Source organism: Carcharodon carcharias, chromosome 21, assembly GCF_017639515.1.
Source record: "Carcharodon carcharias isolate sCarCar2 chromosome 21, sCarCar2.pri, whole genome shotgun sequence".
NCBI classification, from domain to species: Eukaryota; Metazoa; Chordata; class Chondrichthyes; order Lamniformes; family Lamnidae; genus Carcharodon; species Carcharodon carcharias.
In genome coordinates this window covers 45,871,902-45,891,828 of record NC_054487.1, presented here as the reverse complement: position 1 = coordinate 45,891,828, position 19,927 = coordinate 45,871,902, and the positions used below count along the sequence as shown (strand labels likewise).

Genomic DNA, 19,927 nt, shown 5'->3' with positions numbered 1-19,927 from the left:
AGTGATTGTCTGCCCAGTCTCTTTCTGGAACATTGTTAATTGGTTAGGGATAGACATGAACAATTGGAGAAAATAATGACAATGGTAGGCCACATTGTCCTTGTTATGCTTTCTGATTCCAGATGCAATGAGTTTCACGAGTCTACTAGAACAGGTTCTCTTCTCCTTAGGAGGGCATTGGGCTATTGATTCCTGAGAGTGGTGTCTCACACTCTGGGCAAGAGAATTGGCAGATGACTCAGTTTCACCAGTCTGGTAGTCATCTGGATTGGGGGATGAATGCAATATCTGTGGCCATATCAGTTGGGTAGATGACTGCTTCCATGGGATAGGAGGTTGCTTCTGTGTGGCAGCCAGTGCATGTCTATTCCATCTCACCATGCCAGTGTCTGTTTGGATGTGGATGTGGTATATGTTCAACCACTTGTCCATAGCGCACTTGGTCTCGGATCCAAACTGGCTCTCCTGATTGGAGGTCTAGCAGGCTGACTGCCTTGTGACATTTGTCACAGTTCCACATCTGGCTGGAATGATATTTATCCTCTTTATCTCTCACTTTGTCCAAGTCATCAGCTTGTACTTGTGGCATGAGTGTGGGGGTGAGAACTGGCAGTTGAATTCTCAGTCATCTTCATTCCATGAGGAGTTCACATGGTGCTAAACCATTCTAGAATGGAGTTGGATGTTAGCTCAAAAGTGCAAGTTGGATGTCATCTTTCTTCTTCAGCAATGGTTTCAATATATGCAATTCTCTTTCAGCTTCACCATTGGCTTGACGGTATCTTGGTGAGCTGCTGAATGGACAAATTTGTATAATGCCATGAACTTTTTAAAGTATTTGTTGGCAAACTGTAGTCCATTCTCTGAGATTACCAAGTCTGTGATTCCCTGTGTTACAAATATCTCTTTCAAAGATGTAATCACTGCTTCAGGAATGTTGACCTACAGTTACTTGATTTCTATCCATCTGGGGTAGTAGTCTACTACCATCAGCAACATTTTACTTCTGTGTTTGAAGAGGTCCATCACAAGTCATTCCCATGGTCTTGATGGAAAGGATGATGACACCAATGATTCTCTTGTCTTTTGCAATGAATAGCACAAGTAATATAATTTGATGTCTTCTCTTGCAGTGACTTTGAGAGATCTGGCCATCATCTTGTTTGGGCTTTGCCACTGGATATGGGACAAACATCTGTTATATTCTGCTGCTTTCCTGGAACAAACTCCGTCTTTGCCTCAAACCTCACATTCCTTAGTCTGAATTGTATTCATGGAGGCATTTTTGCTAACTCCCTAGAATTTAAGAGTGTCACTAAGAGCTTGTGGCCAGTCTCTATCTTGACATGGAGACCAAAAACATAATCTGTGAACTCTTTGCAAGCCCATGAAGCAACTAATGTTTCTTTCTCTATCATTGCATATCTCTGTTTAGTCTCTGTCAGTGAGTAGAATGCAGAGTAAACTGTTCTGCATTTTCAATCTATCTGTATTTGAAAGATTACAGCTCCGAGTCCTGTAGAAGATGCGTCTGCAGCAATTATAGTGGGTAGCTCAGGGTCATAGTGAGCTAAAATAACAGATGATATCAGTATCTCTTAGATTTTCTCAAAAGACTTCTTCCAGCACCATGTATTCTCTTGTCTCAAGAGCAAACGTAGTTGCTCATTGGCAACAGCCAGGTTGGGCAGGAATTTTCCAACTTGATTTACCATACCCATGAATCTCTGGAGCTCAGTCACATTCCAAGGAATTGAAACCTCCTTGATTGCTTTTGTCTTCTGTATATCAACTCAGACACCAGATGCATCCACAATATGCCCAAGAAACTTGACATTTAGCTGTGACAATTCACATTTGTTGTGAGTTTAAGTCCTGCTTCCTCTCAGTGTCACAGCACAGCTCACATTCTAGCCTCATGTTCTATCTGAGTGGATCCATGGATCAGAACATCATCCATGTGACATATGGCTCCATTTGGTTCTTCTAGAATGTTTGACATTGTCCTACAGGAGAGTTCTGGCTCTTATGTGATGCTAAGGCGTAATCTGTTGAAACAAAACCTCCCAAATGGATTGATGAAGGCTGTGAGCAACTAAGGTGTAGTTGCCAAAATCACTATTTGCATCCAGGTTGAACTTTTTCCCAATTTGGCTAAATTCTCATTCATAGACAATATAAAATGAACTTCACGTTTAACTGTTTTGTTCAGTTGGGTAAGAACTATGCTGGTTCTAGTACAGCCATTGGATGTTGGCATTGGGACCAGACCCGAGCACCAGCTTGTTGGTTCTGTCACATGTAAAATAACCCTTACTTCAAGGTGAGTCAATTTCCTTCTTTACTTTTGGTAAAAGAGTGGATGAGGAATTTTTCTGGGTGTAAACAGGCACAGTGGCTTCGTTTTTGGATGTGGAGTGAGGTGGTATGTTGTCTTCAGCTTTCCTAATCTTGTGGACAGCTGTGTGAATACGGCTCTGAAGTTTTGGGGTTGATTTTGTTGGCTTTTCAGTTCCTCTGCTTTGCAAATCAGATGCAGTTGATGCATGCTCAAGAGTGAGCAACTCTGATTCTGAATCATATACAATGGCCCGGACTTTTGCAGGTTGGGACTGCAGAGAAGGGATGTTTCTCAGCTCCGCCATCCCGACCCGGAAAAATAGGAGCCCAGAAAGTCGGATTTTCATTCCGGGTGAGAGGGCTGGATTAGAAGTTGGGCCCGCCCCCAGAATGAGTACGGAGGCTGCAAGGTATGGAGGCAGGCTGGGCGGAAGGCCTGCCTCTGTGCTCTGGCACTTTGTTGAAAGTTGTTAAAAAATTTTTAATCAACAAATAGCCCTCCAATCTTCACCCCTCACCCCGCCTCCCCCCCACACACATTTTCCATGAACCATCTATGCCAAACTGTGCCGCCTCATGGTTCCCAACCAACAATTTTAGCCCCTTATACCATCCTATAACCCCCATGCCCCTCATCTACCCTTTTCCACCATATGCCTCTCTACCCACCTCCATGCCCCACCCATCATCCTTTGCCCTCATCCCCTCCTTGCCAACTCATCTAGTATCTACCATGGGCAAACCTTAGGAGCTATGCTGACTTAAAATGACATGTCTATTGATGATGTCACTGTTTTAAATCATTCTCGTTGATTAAAAAAAATTCAATACATTGAATTTCGTTCAATTAATCTCTTATGAAAAAAAGGTCTCCATTCTAGAACCACTTGGATCTGTCAATTAAATTGCTCACTTAACAGACACCCTGTTGGGTTGTAAAATCAATCATTCATGACAAATGCTATAATGATAACTCTCAGGCTTATGTCAACAGACACAGTGAAATAACGGTCCTAATTTTTCTTAAATTCCACACATTCCTTTTTAAATTTAAAGCAGTTCTTTGCCAGGTTTAACAGCTTTTTGACAGTTCTTTGACGGCTTGACAGTTCCAATGAGTTTATGTGCTTTTCATGTGCACTTTTAATAATCCCAAAGGACTTCTAACCTATTCCAAAGGGTGTCTTACATCTTCCAAAGATATCCTGGGACCATATTCAAAGGGGTACCTTACCTCTCCAAAAAGTACCTTGGCTATCCAAATGAATCCACAAGATTCTGAACTGCTCCCACCATGTCTAATCCTCACATTTTGGGTTTCAGACATCTATCTCACCAAAACCACATGGAGGGAGGCAGCTGCTGATATGTATGGGCATCTGCCTCCATGAACCATGGTTATGTTGTTATAACCTACCTCCGTTCCTTCCCTCCTTCAAAAATGGTAGAGGCTGAGTTTGTGGGTGGGGCTTCCAGATTCGGCCCTCTGCTGGCATTTTTGTCCAATGGAGAGGTCAATGTTCCTGTGATTTTTTTCTCTTAATGTCAGAGGGTTCTGTTCAGTTGTCTAATGACTTTAAATTTTATCCCTCTCGGCCTGTATAGTTCTTTGCTTTATGGCTAAAGAGAGCTTTTCTCCAATCACGGTTGAGCATCAGAAAGAACTGAAACTGCTGCACCTGTGTCTAAATTAAAGTGTGTCTTGTTTCCCTTTACTAGGATCTCAGCATTCCAGTAGCTTCTACTTGGTTCCTGGATCGGCCTAAGAAAAGGGATGTCAGCATCATGGGTGACATGTACTTCATGGATCTTGTTACCTTTCAGAGGCTTCCTTTTGTGCATATTCTTTACAGGCTTCATGCATGTAGCCTGGAAGTGGCCCCAAATTTCTGCAAAAATGGCATTCGGCTTCTTTGGCAGGGCAGTTTTCCTGCCTGCGATTTTCCCCGCCACACCAATTACAGTTAGCTGGGACTGTTTATGAATGCTCTTCCTGTCTCCCCTGCTTTTTTACAACAGCCTCTCTGTTTTTAAAATTAACATACTCGACTGAATCAGCTGCCTTTGAGATAGGATTCTCCCTGTCACCTTGAATCACGGATCGATTTTACTTCCTGACCTCAGCTTGTCTATTGATTTGATTGATGTTCTAAATTTAGCAAAGGCAATTGACTGTAAGTGGTCAGACAAAGCATCATCCAGTACTCCCACAACAATTCTGTCTCTGATAAGCTCACCTTTTAAGGTACCATTCCCACAATTCTCTGCAAGTCTATACAGGTCAATTATAAATGCATCACCACTTTCCCCTTGACGTTGGAAATATTTGTTAAATTTTGTCCAATTAACAATAGTATTCTTTCTCAGATTGAAATATGTATCAAGTGTTTTGATTACTTCATTGTACATGGCTTTTACCTCTTTGATACACTACTTGATGAGGATATCATCTGCACAGCCACACATACCATATAACAGTGTACTGATCTACCCACTGCTCATTTTCGCGTTGAGACCCAACCACAGTGCAATATCTGGCAAATCTCCCATAACAAATCAGCCTTGCTTCTGCTTGGTTGAGGTCTACAACCTTTTCAAAGCATTCAGATATTAGTAGAGACTTTTCTATACCTGATCTTTCACTTGTTGCAACCATATAATATTCTTGGTATGTTTGACTAATACAGGATATTTACTGAGTCTACTGAGGTATGCAGAACATTACCAAGGTATGCAAAACATAATGCAAAGCATTATTGTGAAACATCTTGGCCCAAATCTTCCAATTATTATCTGAACGGTTCCAACCAACATTAATCACAGGAAAAAGTACACACTTACCTGCCAGCACTTTTAAAGGCCAGACTTCCAATACTGGCTGCTTCCTGAAGCCTCTGTTGTAGAAAACCAGGCAGGCCTCAGTGCAGGAGAGACCAAGACACTTCCCCTTTTTATGGCACTAGCTATCATCTTCTAGTAATTAAGAGTTTAAATGCCTCAAAGCGTGTGTTAATTGTACTATTTTTGGCTCTATTTCACAGTAGAAAATGTGATTTCCAGTATCTACAATTATTAAATATCACGTGGCCGGCATTTCTATATCAAATTACTTGCAATTCTTTGAATGAACACGCTGAAACTGAGGGAAAAACTCATGGGTCTGAGATTTCCTGAAGCCTCCAAAGCTGGATAGCCTCACCCCACTGACAGTGCTAATCCCTCCTCACCTACCCACAATGTCCACCCTCCTCCCTCATCTCTGACTGTTTCCGCCTCCTCCTTCAGCCCTGACAATGTTCAGCCACCCCTTATTCCCTCTTGTTCCATGAAAGTGCTCAACCCTTCCCCCACTCTTCGACAATGTCCTGACACAGTCGGACAGGATCCTGGGATTCCAGAAGGTGAATTGGGAGAAGGGGTGTGGGAGGGGCTGAGCAATGTCATGGGAGGGGGGGGCATAGTTGGGGGTGAGCACTGTCCGAGGTGCGGGGGGTTGAGCGGTGTTGGGAGGTAAACATTGCTGGGATGGGGTTGAGCATTGCTGTGCATTCTGGAATGCTTTGGGTGGAATCGTCCCACATTTGCACTAAGTGTGGTAGCGAGCGGGTAAACTAATGCTTTACCTGCCGGCTGCAATGGCAAGTTTTCACACTGTATCATCCCAAACCCACCACGGTACTTATACATTCCTGGGAAACATGCCATTTCCATGGCGGGTGGGCTCTCATTCACCTACTACACCATCACCTCGCTGCTTCATCACATCAAACACCACATTTAAAGTACAGCTGCGCTCAGCCCAGGACTGCAGCAAAGAAGCCAACGCCCTGAAAGGCAACCCTCGAGCTGTGGAGGCCCGCTGTGATGTCCTATAACCTCTCTTTAGCTACAGGAGGGACAGCTACATTACCACTCCAGCTTGGTAGTCAATGGAAGTGGTGATCAGTGCCAATGCTGCACAGAAGAGGTTGGCCGTCAAATGCAGGCAGAGGATGAATGATCTCATCTCTGCAGCCAGGGTAAGGCAACCATCTCATCATAGTCATAGAGTCACAATCATAGAGTCATAGAGGTCTACAGCACAGAAAAAGGCCCTTCGGCCCATCGAGTCCGCGCCAGTCAAGCAATTACCTAACTATTCTAATCCCATTTTCCAGCACTAAGCCCATAGCCTTGTACGCCATGGCATCACAAGTACACATCCAATACTTCTTAAATGTTATGAGGGCTTCTGCCTCTACCACCCTTTCAGTCGATGAGTTCCAGATTCCCACCACTCTCTGGGTGAAAAAATTCTTTCTCACATCCCCTCTAAACCTCCTGCCAATTACCTTAAATCTATGCCCCCTGGTTATTGACCCTCCACCAAGGGGAAAATTTCCTTCCTGTCTATCCTATCACAATTTTATACACAATTTTATATCACTTTAAACTCACACACTCACAAGGCTGTCACACATTCACTGCAATCTCACTCGCTGCCAGCTCAAGGGACATCACCATTCATTCTCTCACACACAAACTCACATGCCCATCTGGCTTCTCCTCCTCTGGAGACTGCCTCCTCAGCCCTCACCATTTTGAGGCCACTTGCACAGATCAACAGATCGCACCTACACCGTGGGATACCCTCCTTCCCCAGTACAGTCCTCCCCCTGCAGAAGCTTCCCTTGCCTGAGGCCACTTCTCCCCCTTCCCCAAGCAAGACCGAGCCTTGCAGCCATTGAAAAGCCACCCACATATGGCTGACCTGGTAGGTAGAGACCTTCCTGGGAACCCCCTTAAAGTGATGTGGTGCTGCCTGTGAAGCCTGGCACTGATGACTGCGAGTGCTGACCGAGGCAAGGTAGGCAAACAAACCTTGATGTCCCGAGCAAAGTGCAGCCTGCAGGCACACATCGTTAATGTGCTGTTGTGAAACATGCCGGCATGTTTTCCTGCCAACATGGGCAGACGATCCAGCGGGAGGGAGATGATTCACAGAATTGTTACAGTGTAGGAGGAGGCCATTTGGCCCATCATGTCTGCACCAGCTTTCTGAGCATGGTAACTTAGTGCCAACCTCCTGCCCTTTCCTCATAACCCTGCACATTGTTTCTATTTAAATAATCATGCAATGCCCCCTTGAACGCCTCGATTAAACCTGCCTCCACCTCACTTCCAGGCAGTGATTCCAAACCCTAACTACTCGCTGTGTGAAAAAGATTTTTCTTACTTCGCATTTGCTGTGCGAGTCCATGCGGCTGGCCTTATAATGATATGCTGAGTCTTACAATGAGGTTCCCAACCACCGATGGTGGGAAACATGGCCTGCCATCAGCGGGCTGAGTGGATGATCATAAACTGGTTTCACGTCGTCATGAAACCCATCGCACCATACTATCTGCTCAAGCCATTGAACACACCTGACACCGGCAGGCAAGGAAAATCCCAGCCTTTGACACTCCAGCTGATTTACTTAGGGTTTCACCTGTTTTCCGCCGGCTATGAAAAACTCCAAGTAAATCCAGGGTAAGTAAAATCAGTGTAAGTATAGGGCAAACAGCCCTAGTCTCTGTGATTCTGGGCCAATCATGGAGCAATCCGGCAAAGTAAACCAGCAATCGGAAGTTTAAACTTCCCACGTTGAGCACCAGAAATGTGCTTACGTCGGGACTTCCGAGGGATCCTGCATATATCTTTCCAAGTATGTCCAGCCTCTGACTATCCAGAGAGCAGAAATTACTGCAATTACTGTGCTGGTTATCTTACACAAGGCTGCATGAGAGCAAACCATGTGATGTTGCATCACTTCCTGTATCTGATTAGCATATTACTAGTTAGAATTAGCCCCTTATACTACATGTGTGGCTGGTGGACCAAGACTGAGACATTGTTACTTGACACATGACTGCTGTGAATGTGAGACCATTCACGACTCCTCAGATACTGAAGCAGTCCATGTCCAAATATCCAGGCTTGGGCTAACAAGTGGCAAGTAAAATTCGCATCACAGAAGTGCCAAGCAAAGGCCATCTCTAACAATCTAAGAATCTAACCATCGCCACTTGACATTCAACAGCATTATCATTGCTGAATCCCCCACTATAAACATCCTGGGGGTTTCCATTGACCAGAAATTGAACTGACTAGCCATATAACTACTGTGACTACACAAGCAGGTCAGAGACTAGGAATCCTGTGGCAAATAACTCACCTCCTGACTCTGCAAAGCCTGTCCACCATCTACAAGGCGCAAGTCAGGAGTGTGATGGAAGACTCTCCACTTGCCTGGACAAATGCAGCTCCAACAACACTCAAGAAGCTTAACATCGTCCAGGACAAAGCAGCCTGCTTGACTGGCACCCCATCCACAAACATTCATTCTCTCCACCAACCACACACAGTAGCAACAGTGTGTACCAGCTACAAGATGCACTGCAGAAACACACCAAGGCTCCTTAGGCAGCACCCCCCAAACCCACGACCACTACCATTTGGAAGGACAAGGGCAGCAGATATATGGGAATACCTTGCTTGTCCAAGTGTATGCCTTGCTATCAGCATGTTTAAGCATGTGTAGTTTCTTCCTTCCCCTTGGTATAATATCAGATATAGCACATGGATGGTTATTTTTCTTATGCAGTTAAAATATATTGCAATAATAATGATTGTTTTATTGAGTTGGAAATCTGCATTATGATACTAAATTTACTTGCAGTGTACTTACATTCTCTCTTCTCTGTGGCAGGTATAGGTTATGGTACACTACTCATCAGTCTATACCAGGTTATTTATTACATCCTTATTCTGACCTGGTCTACTTTCTACTTCTTCAATTCTTTCTCTGCTGAACTGCCATGGGCTCACTGTGGACAAGAGTGGAACACAGGTAACAGCATAGGAGGTCCTGAGGAGAAGTTTGTTCTGCTATTGAATTATTTTTTACATTTATTCTTGGCATGTGTGAATTTATTGCCCATTCCTAGTAGCTCTGAGAACCACTGCAGTCAGCATGCATTTTTTAAAAGATTGGACATAGGGGACAATTAAGAGTCAACCATGTCTCTTGTTTTGACTGGAGCCACATTTGGAAAGGTCAGGTATAAACAAGAGGTTTCCTTCCCTAAAGGATTGTAGTGAATGAGTTGGGTTTTTATGATAATCCCACAAGATCATGGTTAATTTTACTGATATCAGCATTTTATTTCCAAATTTTGCATTAAATTGAATTGAAATTCACTAAGTGCCATGATCAGATTTCAACTAAGGTTCTCTGGATTATTATACTAGTTGTAAAGCATTTCAATTTAATCTTATATTTAAGACCCCTCATTTTAGACACCACATAACCAATCTCTTGGAAGGTGGGCATGAGTCGCTTTGGTGTTTGAATCTTAATTGATTGCAGTTATGGAGCATGCATCACATAGAAATCTGAAGATATTAGATCTGTCAAGAAATGGGACTTCTGCTTCAAAAGTCAATAGTTTGTTTAGCCAGAGCTCTGGTAGAAGTGTTCCTCAGTGTTTGCGCTCTGATTCTTAACAAGAGTAATGACTCAAGCAGCCAGCCTGACACCAGATAGTTTTTTTTTAATTCATTCATTCATGGGGTGTGGACTTTACTGGCTGGACCAACATTTATTGCCCATCTCTAGTTGCCTTTGAGAAGATGGTGGTGAGCTGCCTTCTTGAACTGCTGCAGTTCATGTGGCATGGGTACACCCACAGTGCTGTTAGGGAGTTCCAGGATTTTGACCCAGCAACAGTGAAGCAACGGTGATATACTTCCAAGCCAGGATGATGAGTGACTTGGAGGGGAACTTCCAGGTGGTGGTGTACCCACTATCTGCTGCCCTAGTCCTTCTCATTGTGGGTTTGGAAGGTGCTGTCAAAGGAGACCTGGGTAATTTCTGCATCTTGTAGATGGTACATACTGCTATTACTGTGCGTTGGTAGTGGAGGGAGTGAATGTTTGTGGATGTGATTCCAATCAAGCAGGTTGCTTTGTCCTGGAAGGTGTCAAGCTTCTTGAGTGTTGTGGGAGCTGCATTCATCCAGGCAAATGGGGAGTATTCCATCACACTCCTGATTTGTGTAGGAAGTCAGGAGGTGAGTTACTTGCTGGAGTATTCCTAGCCTCTGACCTGCTATTGTAACCACAGTACTTATATGGCTAGTCCAGTTCAGTTTCTGGTCAATGGTAACCCCCAAAATGTTGGTAGAGGGGGATTCAGTGATGGTGATGCCATTGAACACCAAGGGGTGATGGTTAGATTGTCTCTTGTTGGAGATGGTCATTGCCTGACACTTGTGTGGCTCGAATGTTACTTGCCACTTGTCAGCCCAAGCTTGGATATTGTCCAGGTCTTGCTGCATTTGGACATGGACTGCTTCAGTATCTGAGGAATCACAAATGGTGCTGAACATTGTTCAATCATCAACTAACATCCTCACTTCTCACCTTATGATGGACGGAAGGTCATTGATGAAGCAGCTGAAGATTGTTGGGCCGAGAACACTAGCCTGATGAACTACTGCAGTGATTCCTGGAGCTGAGATGACCGACCTTCAACAACAATCATCTTCCTTTGTACTAAGTATACTCTAACCAGCAGAGAGTTTTGCCCCTGATGCCTATTGACTCCAGTTTTGCTAGGGCTCCTTGATGCTACACTTGGTCAAATGTGGCCTTGATGTCAAGGGCAGTCACTCTCACCTCACCTTGGGAGTTCAGCTCTTTTGTCCATGTTTGAACCAAAGCTGTAATGAGGTCAGGAGCTGAGTGTCCCAGATGGAACCCAAGCTGACTGTCAGAGAGCAAGTTATTGCTAAGCAAGTGCCGCCTGATAGAACTGTTGATGATCTCTTAGATTACTTTACTGATGATCGGTGAAGGAGGACTGGTGAAGGACAAAGGCATCATGATTTTTGCTAGGCAAACAGGCCCAGCCTTTTAATTATGTATTCGCTGTGGTTAATTTCATGCAGGCAGTGGGCAATATCTGGGGAATTACTTGAGGATTGATGCAAGGTTAAGGAATATAAAATTATTTTGCTTTAGTTTTGGTGCTGACCATTAATTGAGTCCATCAAAGAGATTTGTAATTCCATAAAATAGCTGGAGTAAGCTATTTTAAAAGCATGTATATAGTCTCTAATGAGATGCTTATAATGCTGATGGAACTTCCTGTGAAAATGGCAAAAATGAAAATTGACATGGAGCACATTAAGGCAATTGTGTTTGGAATGTCAGTGGATCAGCAAATTAACCAGTCAGCACATTGTTGCATCCCCTTAATAAAACTGATGTTTCTCATCAGACCGTTAGACAAGTATTAATGGCATCAGGTGATAAGAATCAGAGAGAAAGAAAGCAAATTGTCTTAGAGATAATGGAAAATTTGACCACTCTACTTCTCAAAGGAAAAATATCCTGCTAGAAAACGCAATTGTGGTTAATGAAGAGTATATCAGACTAGTAGAAAAGATTAGTGAGAAGTTTTTTTTTATTCATTCATGGGATATGGGAATTGTTCATCCCTAATTGCCCTTGTTCAGAGGGCAGTTAAGAGTCAACCACATTGTTGTGGGTTTGGAGTCACATGTAGGCCAGACCAGGTAAGGACAGCAGATTTCCTTCCCTAAAGGACATTAGTTTTTACAACAATTGGCAATGGTTTAATGGTCATCATTAGACTTTTAATTCCAGATTTTTATTGAACTCAAATTCCACCATCTGCCATGGCAGGATTTGAACCCTGGTCCCCAGAGCATTATCCTGGGTCTCTGAGTTACTAGTCCAGCAACAATAGCACTACACAATCACCTCAAGATTATTGGAGGACTCCGCCATCGATGGAATTTTACAGCCCCTCCCGCCAGTGGGATTCTCCAGTCCCACTGAAGTCAATGGATTTTTGAATGGCCCGCCGCATTTTCTGGCCCCGCCCCTGCCGTGATGGGGACTTGAAATTCCACCCCATGTCTTATTGTAAGTCTTCTGTTGACACACAGGTTTAACAAGGTAGTTGTCATGGATCTAAAGGAATCGGATAAAGAAATAAATATTTTCATTCTCCATTTTGTAGATCCAGCAACCATATTTAGTCATTCTACAATAATACTCAGTAAGGACTAAAGGGGGTTATTATAGGCAAAATGGTGGAGGAATTGATAAGGACCAGATTAGGGCAACATCAATCTTTCTGACTAATAATGGAGGAGAATTTTCCAAAAATGAGTTCAAACTTTTTTGAAAACGTGAACATCATGATCATGAATCCCACAGCTGGAAGTCCTTTCAGCAATAGACTCTGTGAAAAGAATCATGTGGTGATTGATGATACATAGCATAAAATTTTAGCTGATCAACCAGACTGCAAGTTGATAACTCCCCAGTCATGGGAGGTTCATGTAATGAATTCATTCCAGCTAGTTGCAGGATATTGTCCCTATCAATTAGTCTACGGGTGAAATTCCAAATTGCTTCCTGTGCTCCTGCTCTAGAAGGTACTACAATGAGTTAAATTTTGTTCACATTTGGGTGCTTTACATGCAGGATGGAGACATTGTATAAGACCATCCAGGATAGAATTTAAGTCAAGAGATTGGTGTATTATGAAAGAGAGGCTCATAGGGAATTGAAAGGCCCTGGCAAGATAATAGGTCATGATGGTAAGACAGTACTTATAAACATGGCAATCAACCTGTTAAGGTTCAGTCCATATGATTAATCAAAATTAATTACAAAATCTCAAACTCTGAATAGTTGCAAAAAATAAATGAGGCATCTTGAACCTCAAATGTTCATATGCTTTGTGATGATGAGGATGACAATATGGTAGATTAAGGGCTGGAAGTGATCATGTGAGTGATCATGACACACAGAGACAGGGCTATCACATACAAAGCCCACTTGTCCAGTGGCCTTTGGCTACTTGTTTGGCATATATTCCAAAGGAATCTAGTGAATGGAGGGATGCAACAATTGTGGGATGTGCAGGAAAAGCTATAGGTAAATTTAAATATTGGTTAAATATCCGAGATGATGGCTAAGAAGGGAGATTGATGGACGGGCAGAATATGGTGTATAAGTGAAAAGTATGAAAACACAATGTAAGCATTTATAGTGGATCTGGAAGTGACTCTTATATCAGTAGGGGATTACATACCCAAAAAAGGGCTTCTGATCAGGCAAGAGGGAGATCTTGCAATAGTAGTCTGAATAGGCGTAAAAGTGCAAAGAGAGACCATAACTTGAATAGGTCCCCTCAGTCTCTTCAGGTACCATGCCCTAAGAGGGCATTGCAACCATGGGCCAATATGTTGGGCCAAGGTTATGCTTGGTAAGGTACTGGTTTGCCATTGCCTTCTGCAGGTTTTGGCTGATCAGGAAACTCTCCCACTCTTACCGCCTGCTATAGGTGTTTCATAAGAATTTACAGGTTGACAGTCAGCCTGCTTGGACGTGCCATAAGCATATCTTCCTTGGCCATCAAGTCCTGGGGTGGAACTGGGACCTGGATTTTCTGGCTCAGAGGTAGGGTTGCTATCCACTGCACTACAAGGCCTCCTGTTACTTGATAAGATAAGGAAATAAAGACCATAGAGCAGTCTTGAAACAGAACTAGAAGCAGAAACCTTCGTAAGAATGAATTTTTGGTGGCTGCCCAATAAACTTGAGGATAAGTTAGTAACAGAGGCAAAACAAAGTGAATTAGGTAGTAGAGAGAGTTTGGAGTTTATTCTGAGGTATCAGATAAGGGGCTTTGTCAAATAGGTGGATTTCTACTGAAAAGTTCCTTGTGGATGGGAATTATAAGGCTAAAGCGAGGGATTTTAAAGAGTGACTAGGTGATAAAGCTGCTGGTGTGGACTCTCCCATAGCTGGAAAAATAATCTTAAAAATCTGTTGGCCATGTATTTATGGGAATGCAGATCAATCAACATAAAGGTCATGTTTCTGCAGGGCAAGACTTTTCAGAAAGAAGATTTTCTGAAACTGCCCAAAGGAGCCACAGATGCAGAAGGAAAACTGTTGAAACTAAACAAATGCATCTATGGTCTGAATGATGCTTCCAGGGTTTGGTATTTTTTGGTGAAATCTGTTTTACTGAAAATAGATTATGTTCAACTACAATCAAATCTTGCAATGCTTTATTGGTATCATAAATCAAAACTTTCAGGCATGTTGATGATTTCTTATAGGGTGGGACTGTGGAATTTGAGAACTGTGTTTTGAATAGTTTAGAGTAGAATTTAAAATTGGGAGTAATCAGGCTTATGGGATTTTAAACTTATTTTTAGATATTAAGCAGAGTAGGTCTGGGAAAACTTTAAATCAATTTAAAGAGTGTTCCACCCAACTCAATTAATTGCAGTAGGTCATCACAGAAAATGATAGGTCTAAAAGAGAGAGAGAGCAATTGTAAAGCTTGATTGGTCAGTTAAACTGGTCATGTACTCAAACTAGATCAGATGCTAATTTTGACATATTGGAGCATTACAAGGAAACGCCCTAAAGTAAAGAATATTTTAAGGACAAATAAACTGTTAAAAAAAATCTGGGGAAATGCACACTTAAGTTCCAGTCCTTGGGTAGCCCAAAGAATATGAAACTCATCATATTTAGTGATGCTTCACATGCTAAATCTTGCTGATAGCTCTCCTAGTGTAGCTGGTTGCATAATATTTTCTGGCAAGAGCAGCTCCCAAAAGGCTACTGACTGCACTAAAATCTAATGCTGAACAGGGGAGAATTGGCTGTGGCAAAAGGTCCCATAATAACTGCTCTATTCAATGAATCAGCTTTGAAGATCTTGCAAAGAAGAGTCGATATTTCTGGTGCAGACAGCTACACTCCAGTGAAGCCCAGTTCCAGAGTAGTCTGATTTTCTAATCTTTAGAAGTAAAGAACCATTTTGTTGGTTTGATATTCCTAGAAGATTTTATGAATACCTAACTGTACTCCTTACCTTATGGATTTACAGATAACTGCATGGAATTTACAAAAAATTCCTCAGCTAACAGTTGGAGAAAAGGAGAAAATGCCACCATGCCTGTTACTGAGTTCTGGGAGTAAGTAAAGCTCAATTGTTATTACTAATGAAATGCCAGTGCATGCATCAATTTAAAAAGAAGCTAGTTTGTCTCCAGAAAGGGCGGAAATTCTTGTGTTGTATTGGGTGCTCTTCCTAATGGATATAGGTCAGGAATTACAAAGGTGCAGTAAACTCAATGGCCCTGAAATGATACCACCACTCAAACATATATGTTCACTTGAAATTCTTTCCCCTGCCATTGATTTTAGAGTAATACCAAAGCTAATATTGAACATCCCTTATTTTTATCAAATGGCCACTGAATATGAAGAAAAAGTATAAATGACCTTCCCATGTGCATAAGAATTGGATTTAAAATGGCCACCTAATCCTCCAGTTTGCATTTGATACCTCCTGTCCACTCCCCACTCACTAGGCATTTCAGATGAAAGAGAGCAAGTCCACACCTGTAGATTAGTCGTAAAAATATGTCCACTCTGTTTCAGAATGGTCATGAATTCTCTGTTTTCTTGTTTTTTTAGCTAAATTTTAACTTTGTACCTCTTATGCTTTTGCTCACAAGTTAATATGCTATGTCACTTGCACATGTGCCAAAGATTGGCTGCAAGTACAGCCAATTTGAACAAGGGACAATTGCAAGAAACAGAGAGCATCTCCTTGTATCTAGCTGTTATCTGTTAGTGGTTCCATCTTGACATCTCTGCCTGTCACTGTATAGGGCAATCTAAGGAAGACCTCAACTTAGAATAAACAATACAGGTGCTGAGACAAACAGAGGTCCCCGAAAACAAAACACGGAAATACTTAGAGATGAAGAAAAGCCCTGGCTCAAGGAACCTTCAGTGACTATGCAGTTGCTTAAGCCCAGAAAAGTAAAAGAAGCATCAGAAAAGAAGGTACAATTTGGAGGGAAAGCACAAGACACCATAAAACCCTGCCAGCACTGTGGCACCAAAAAGCCCCACAGGTGCGAACAGTGTCCTGCAAACATTACACAATACTTTCTCTGCAAAAAAATAGGCCATTTAGGAGAGATGTGCCAAAGTTAAACTTCTAACTTCACAAGTTTCAAAGAAAAAATCTTCATGCATAAAAGGCTATTAATGAAGCTGAAGAATTTCTGCCAGAAGAGAAACAAAAATGTTTCCTAAGTGAGATCAATGACCCCAGTCATGCATTCTGGAATGCAGATATATATGCCAATGGACATATCACTAACTTTAAACTAGATACTGGAGTGTAGCGGTTTTATTAGGCAACGAACTGTGATTACCAATGTATTGCCTGTAGCCAATGGAAACCTAGCTATCCATCCAGGAGGGATTGAACTAAAAGTCCAGGGAGAGTTATAGGCAACACTCCAATACAAGGGAAAGCAGATGTTGGAATCATTGTATGTTCTACAGAATCAGGAATTCTCTCCTTTAAGTAGAAGGACTTATACAGTCTTCAATATTATCAGGAAAGTGAAAGAAGTCAATCAACAAAAATGCAGGTGCAACTTCAAAAGTGACTTCTGAAGATTATTTGCAGATCTGGGAAGACTTAAGGCTGAATGAAGCATTACTTTGTGAAGGGTTGCTAAACCTGCGTGTCTTTTCACAACTAGGAAGATACCACACCCACTTATGAAACAGGTCCAAATGCAGCTGGAAGAGATGACCAGGATTGGAGTCATCTCTCCTGTCACAAGCCTAGAGTATGGTGCTCTGGTTCCTAAGCCTAATAGACTCCTTTGCATTTGTGTAGACTTAACTCACCTTAATAAGGCTGTAGTGAGGGAAATTCATCCAATGTCCTTGGTGTTCGAAAGCTTGGTGAGGCTGTCCAATATTACCATGTTCACAATAGTGGACGCCAACAGTAGCTTTGGCAGGTGGCTTTGGATAAAAAACCAATGTTACTAACGACCTTTATTACTCTGTTCGGGAGATTTTGTTTTAATCGTTCACCATTTGGTACAACATCAGGACTGGAAATTTTTCAAACAACCATGTTCAACATTCTACAGGGCCTCGCAGGAGTAAAATGTCACATGGATGACATCTTAGCCCATGGTGAATCTGTCGTAAAACATGACCTGAGGGTTAAAGCAGCTAGTTCTGCAAGAAGAAAGCCTGTCACTTAATGAACAGTGTGAATTCTCAAAAATATTTATTCGTTTCAACAATGACAGACTCACAGAAAACGATATCCATTGGTGAATTCCCAATCCCAACTCCCATCCTGGATCTTCAATGAATCCTTGGTATGAATAATCAGCTGGCAAAACTCCCCCATAGCATAGCACAAGTTACTGGACCTTTATGACACTATTAAAGAAAGTCCAAGCCTGGTGTTGGGATGCACACCAGGAACAGGCATTTCACAAAATTAAAGAAATGCTACTTCCACCAGATATCTTAGTTCATTATTACTGGTCACCACCACAATTGCAGCCGATGGCATGTCTATAGGGCTGGGGGTAGTCCTTTTTCAAGAACAACCAGATGGGTGTCATAGACCAGCTTATTATGCCTCTCAGGCATTCTCTGACACTGAGAAGAGGTACACGGTCATAGAGAACGAGGCTCTTGCAGTCACATGGGCTTATATCATCAGCCTAGAGGTCATCATAGAGACAGACTACAAATCCCTAGTTTCCTTACTTGATGAAAAAAACCTCGCCAGAATGCCCCTGAGAATCCATAGATTCCTGTTGAGATTAATACACTTCTCCTACGAAATGGTATATGTCCAGGTCAAGCTGCAAACCACAGCGGTAAGTTGTCCAGAGCCACCATTGGCCATCCTACATAGCAAGACGTGAACCTCAATAATGAGATTGAGTCATATTCTCAGTTAGTTACAGCACAATTGCCGGTAAACTCAAAAAAGCTGCAAGTAATGCATTACGTATTGATGCAGGATGAGGAATGCATCGACATTCACCAATATTGCACACAAGGTTGGCCTCAGCAGTGTTCCAGTGGTACAGTGATGAAAGCCTACTTTGAGCAAAGGAAGCACTTTGTGATGGTGGATTATTTGCTGGCATATGACAAGAGGCTAGTGATTCCTGTCTCATTCGGGCCAGAGATCTTGGAAAGAATACACAAGGGCCACATGGTATCACAAAATGCAGAGCACGGGCTCAGTCTTCTGTGTGGTGACTGGTAATATAGAGATCTGTAGTCAAAATGATTCTCAGTGCCAGGTGTGTGCAGTGCACAGACCAGAACAAAGGGAACTCCTTTTCTCAATTCAATTCCCATCCAGACTGTGGGAACGCCTGGAGATGGATCTGTTTATGTTTAATGGAAAATCCTTTCTTTTTGTCATTGAATACCTCTCCAAGTGGATTGAGGTCAAACGTCTATACACAATGACCACTGAGACAGTCGATTGGACTTTAAAGGAAATCTTTGCAACACACAGCACTCCGAGCCAGCTTGTCTCCGATAATGATCCACAATTTGCCAACAACTACTTCACACACTTCGTGGATAACTGTGGGTTTGTGCATTTCACAAGTTCCCGAGCTATTCCCAATCCAATGGCAAAGCCAAAGGGGCAGCCGAACCACTGAATGAGGATTTTTTGATTGCACTCCGAAATTACAGATCTACTGTACTGTAGTGTGGGTTGGCACCATCAGAACTGTTGGTGGGCAGAAAGCTCCAAACACAGATTCCCAACCTACCCAAAAAATTGCTTCCAGAGCTAAAAGTCCAGTATTATCAAAGAGTTCAAGAACGAGAGTGGTGCTATCGAAAACAACAGGCTTACAACTATAACCAGAGGTGCCATTCCAGGAACCTCCCCAGGTTGATGCAAGGAAAAAATGTATGGGTACAGGACCAAGGAAAAGAAGGAGTAATAGTCCAGAAAGATGACAACCAACAGAGATCTTATTAAGTACATGCTTCAGATAGTACAATACACAGAAACTGGAGGAATCCAGTCAAAGATGACGATCAATCATACGTTTGGAAGGACCAGAAGTTGAAGCAGAAATTAATAAAGAACCAAATACAATAATTCTCAATGAAAATCATCCAACTCAAGAAAAAGGAGTTCAAAGGGAGATACTGATCTTCTAAGTCTGACAAGAACACAATCAGGGAGGGTTGTGAAGCCTCCTAACAGATTGAATCTATGATGTCGGAGACTTGGAGGGAGATGAGTAGTATGTAAATATGTATGTAAAAAACATGGACGAAGACTTGGGGGAGATGTAGTATTAGGGTTTATAAGAGTTAATGTGTGGGACTGTAAATAGCACCTCCTATAATGATGAAGTAAGGGAACACAGCACTAGGAGAGGAGGAAAGAACGTTCATGGCTTCAGCAGTGTAACACCTAGTAATGGACAGCTGTACATAGTTCAGTTGTATAAAATAAACCAGTTGTTGTTTGAAAATACCAACATCTCAATAATCATTCCAAAGCTAAACATACAACGTTATGAACTAAGGAACAACTGTAACTGTCTTTCATGTGATTTTTCTTGTTCTGCATAGGAAACGTGTCCTGAGGTTGTCAGATGGAATTGGGCATGTA

General features: G+C 42.3%; 1 protein-coding gene across 1 annotated transcript in view; it reads left to right on the top strand.

Moving 5' to 3' along the window:
- LOC121293025 (sodium- and chloride-dependent GABA transporter 2-like) overlaps window positions 1-15,405 on the top strand; it is a 73,139-nt gene extending 57,734 nt beyond the window's left edge. The window contains exons 4-5 of the mRNA XM_041215604.1: window positions 9,071-9,211; window positions 15,314-15,405. Coding sequence (XP_041071538.1) covers window positions 9,071-9,211; window positions 15,314-15,405 — 233 coding nt within the window. The remainder of the gene's footprint in view (window positions 1-9,070; window positions 9,212-15,313) is intronic.
- The last annotated feature ends 4,522 nt before the right edge of the window (window positions 15,406-19,927 follow it).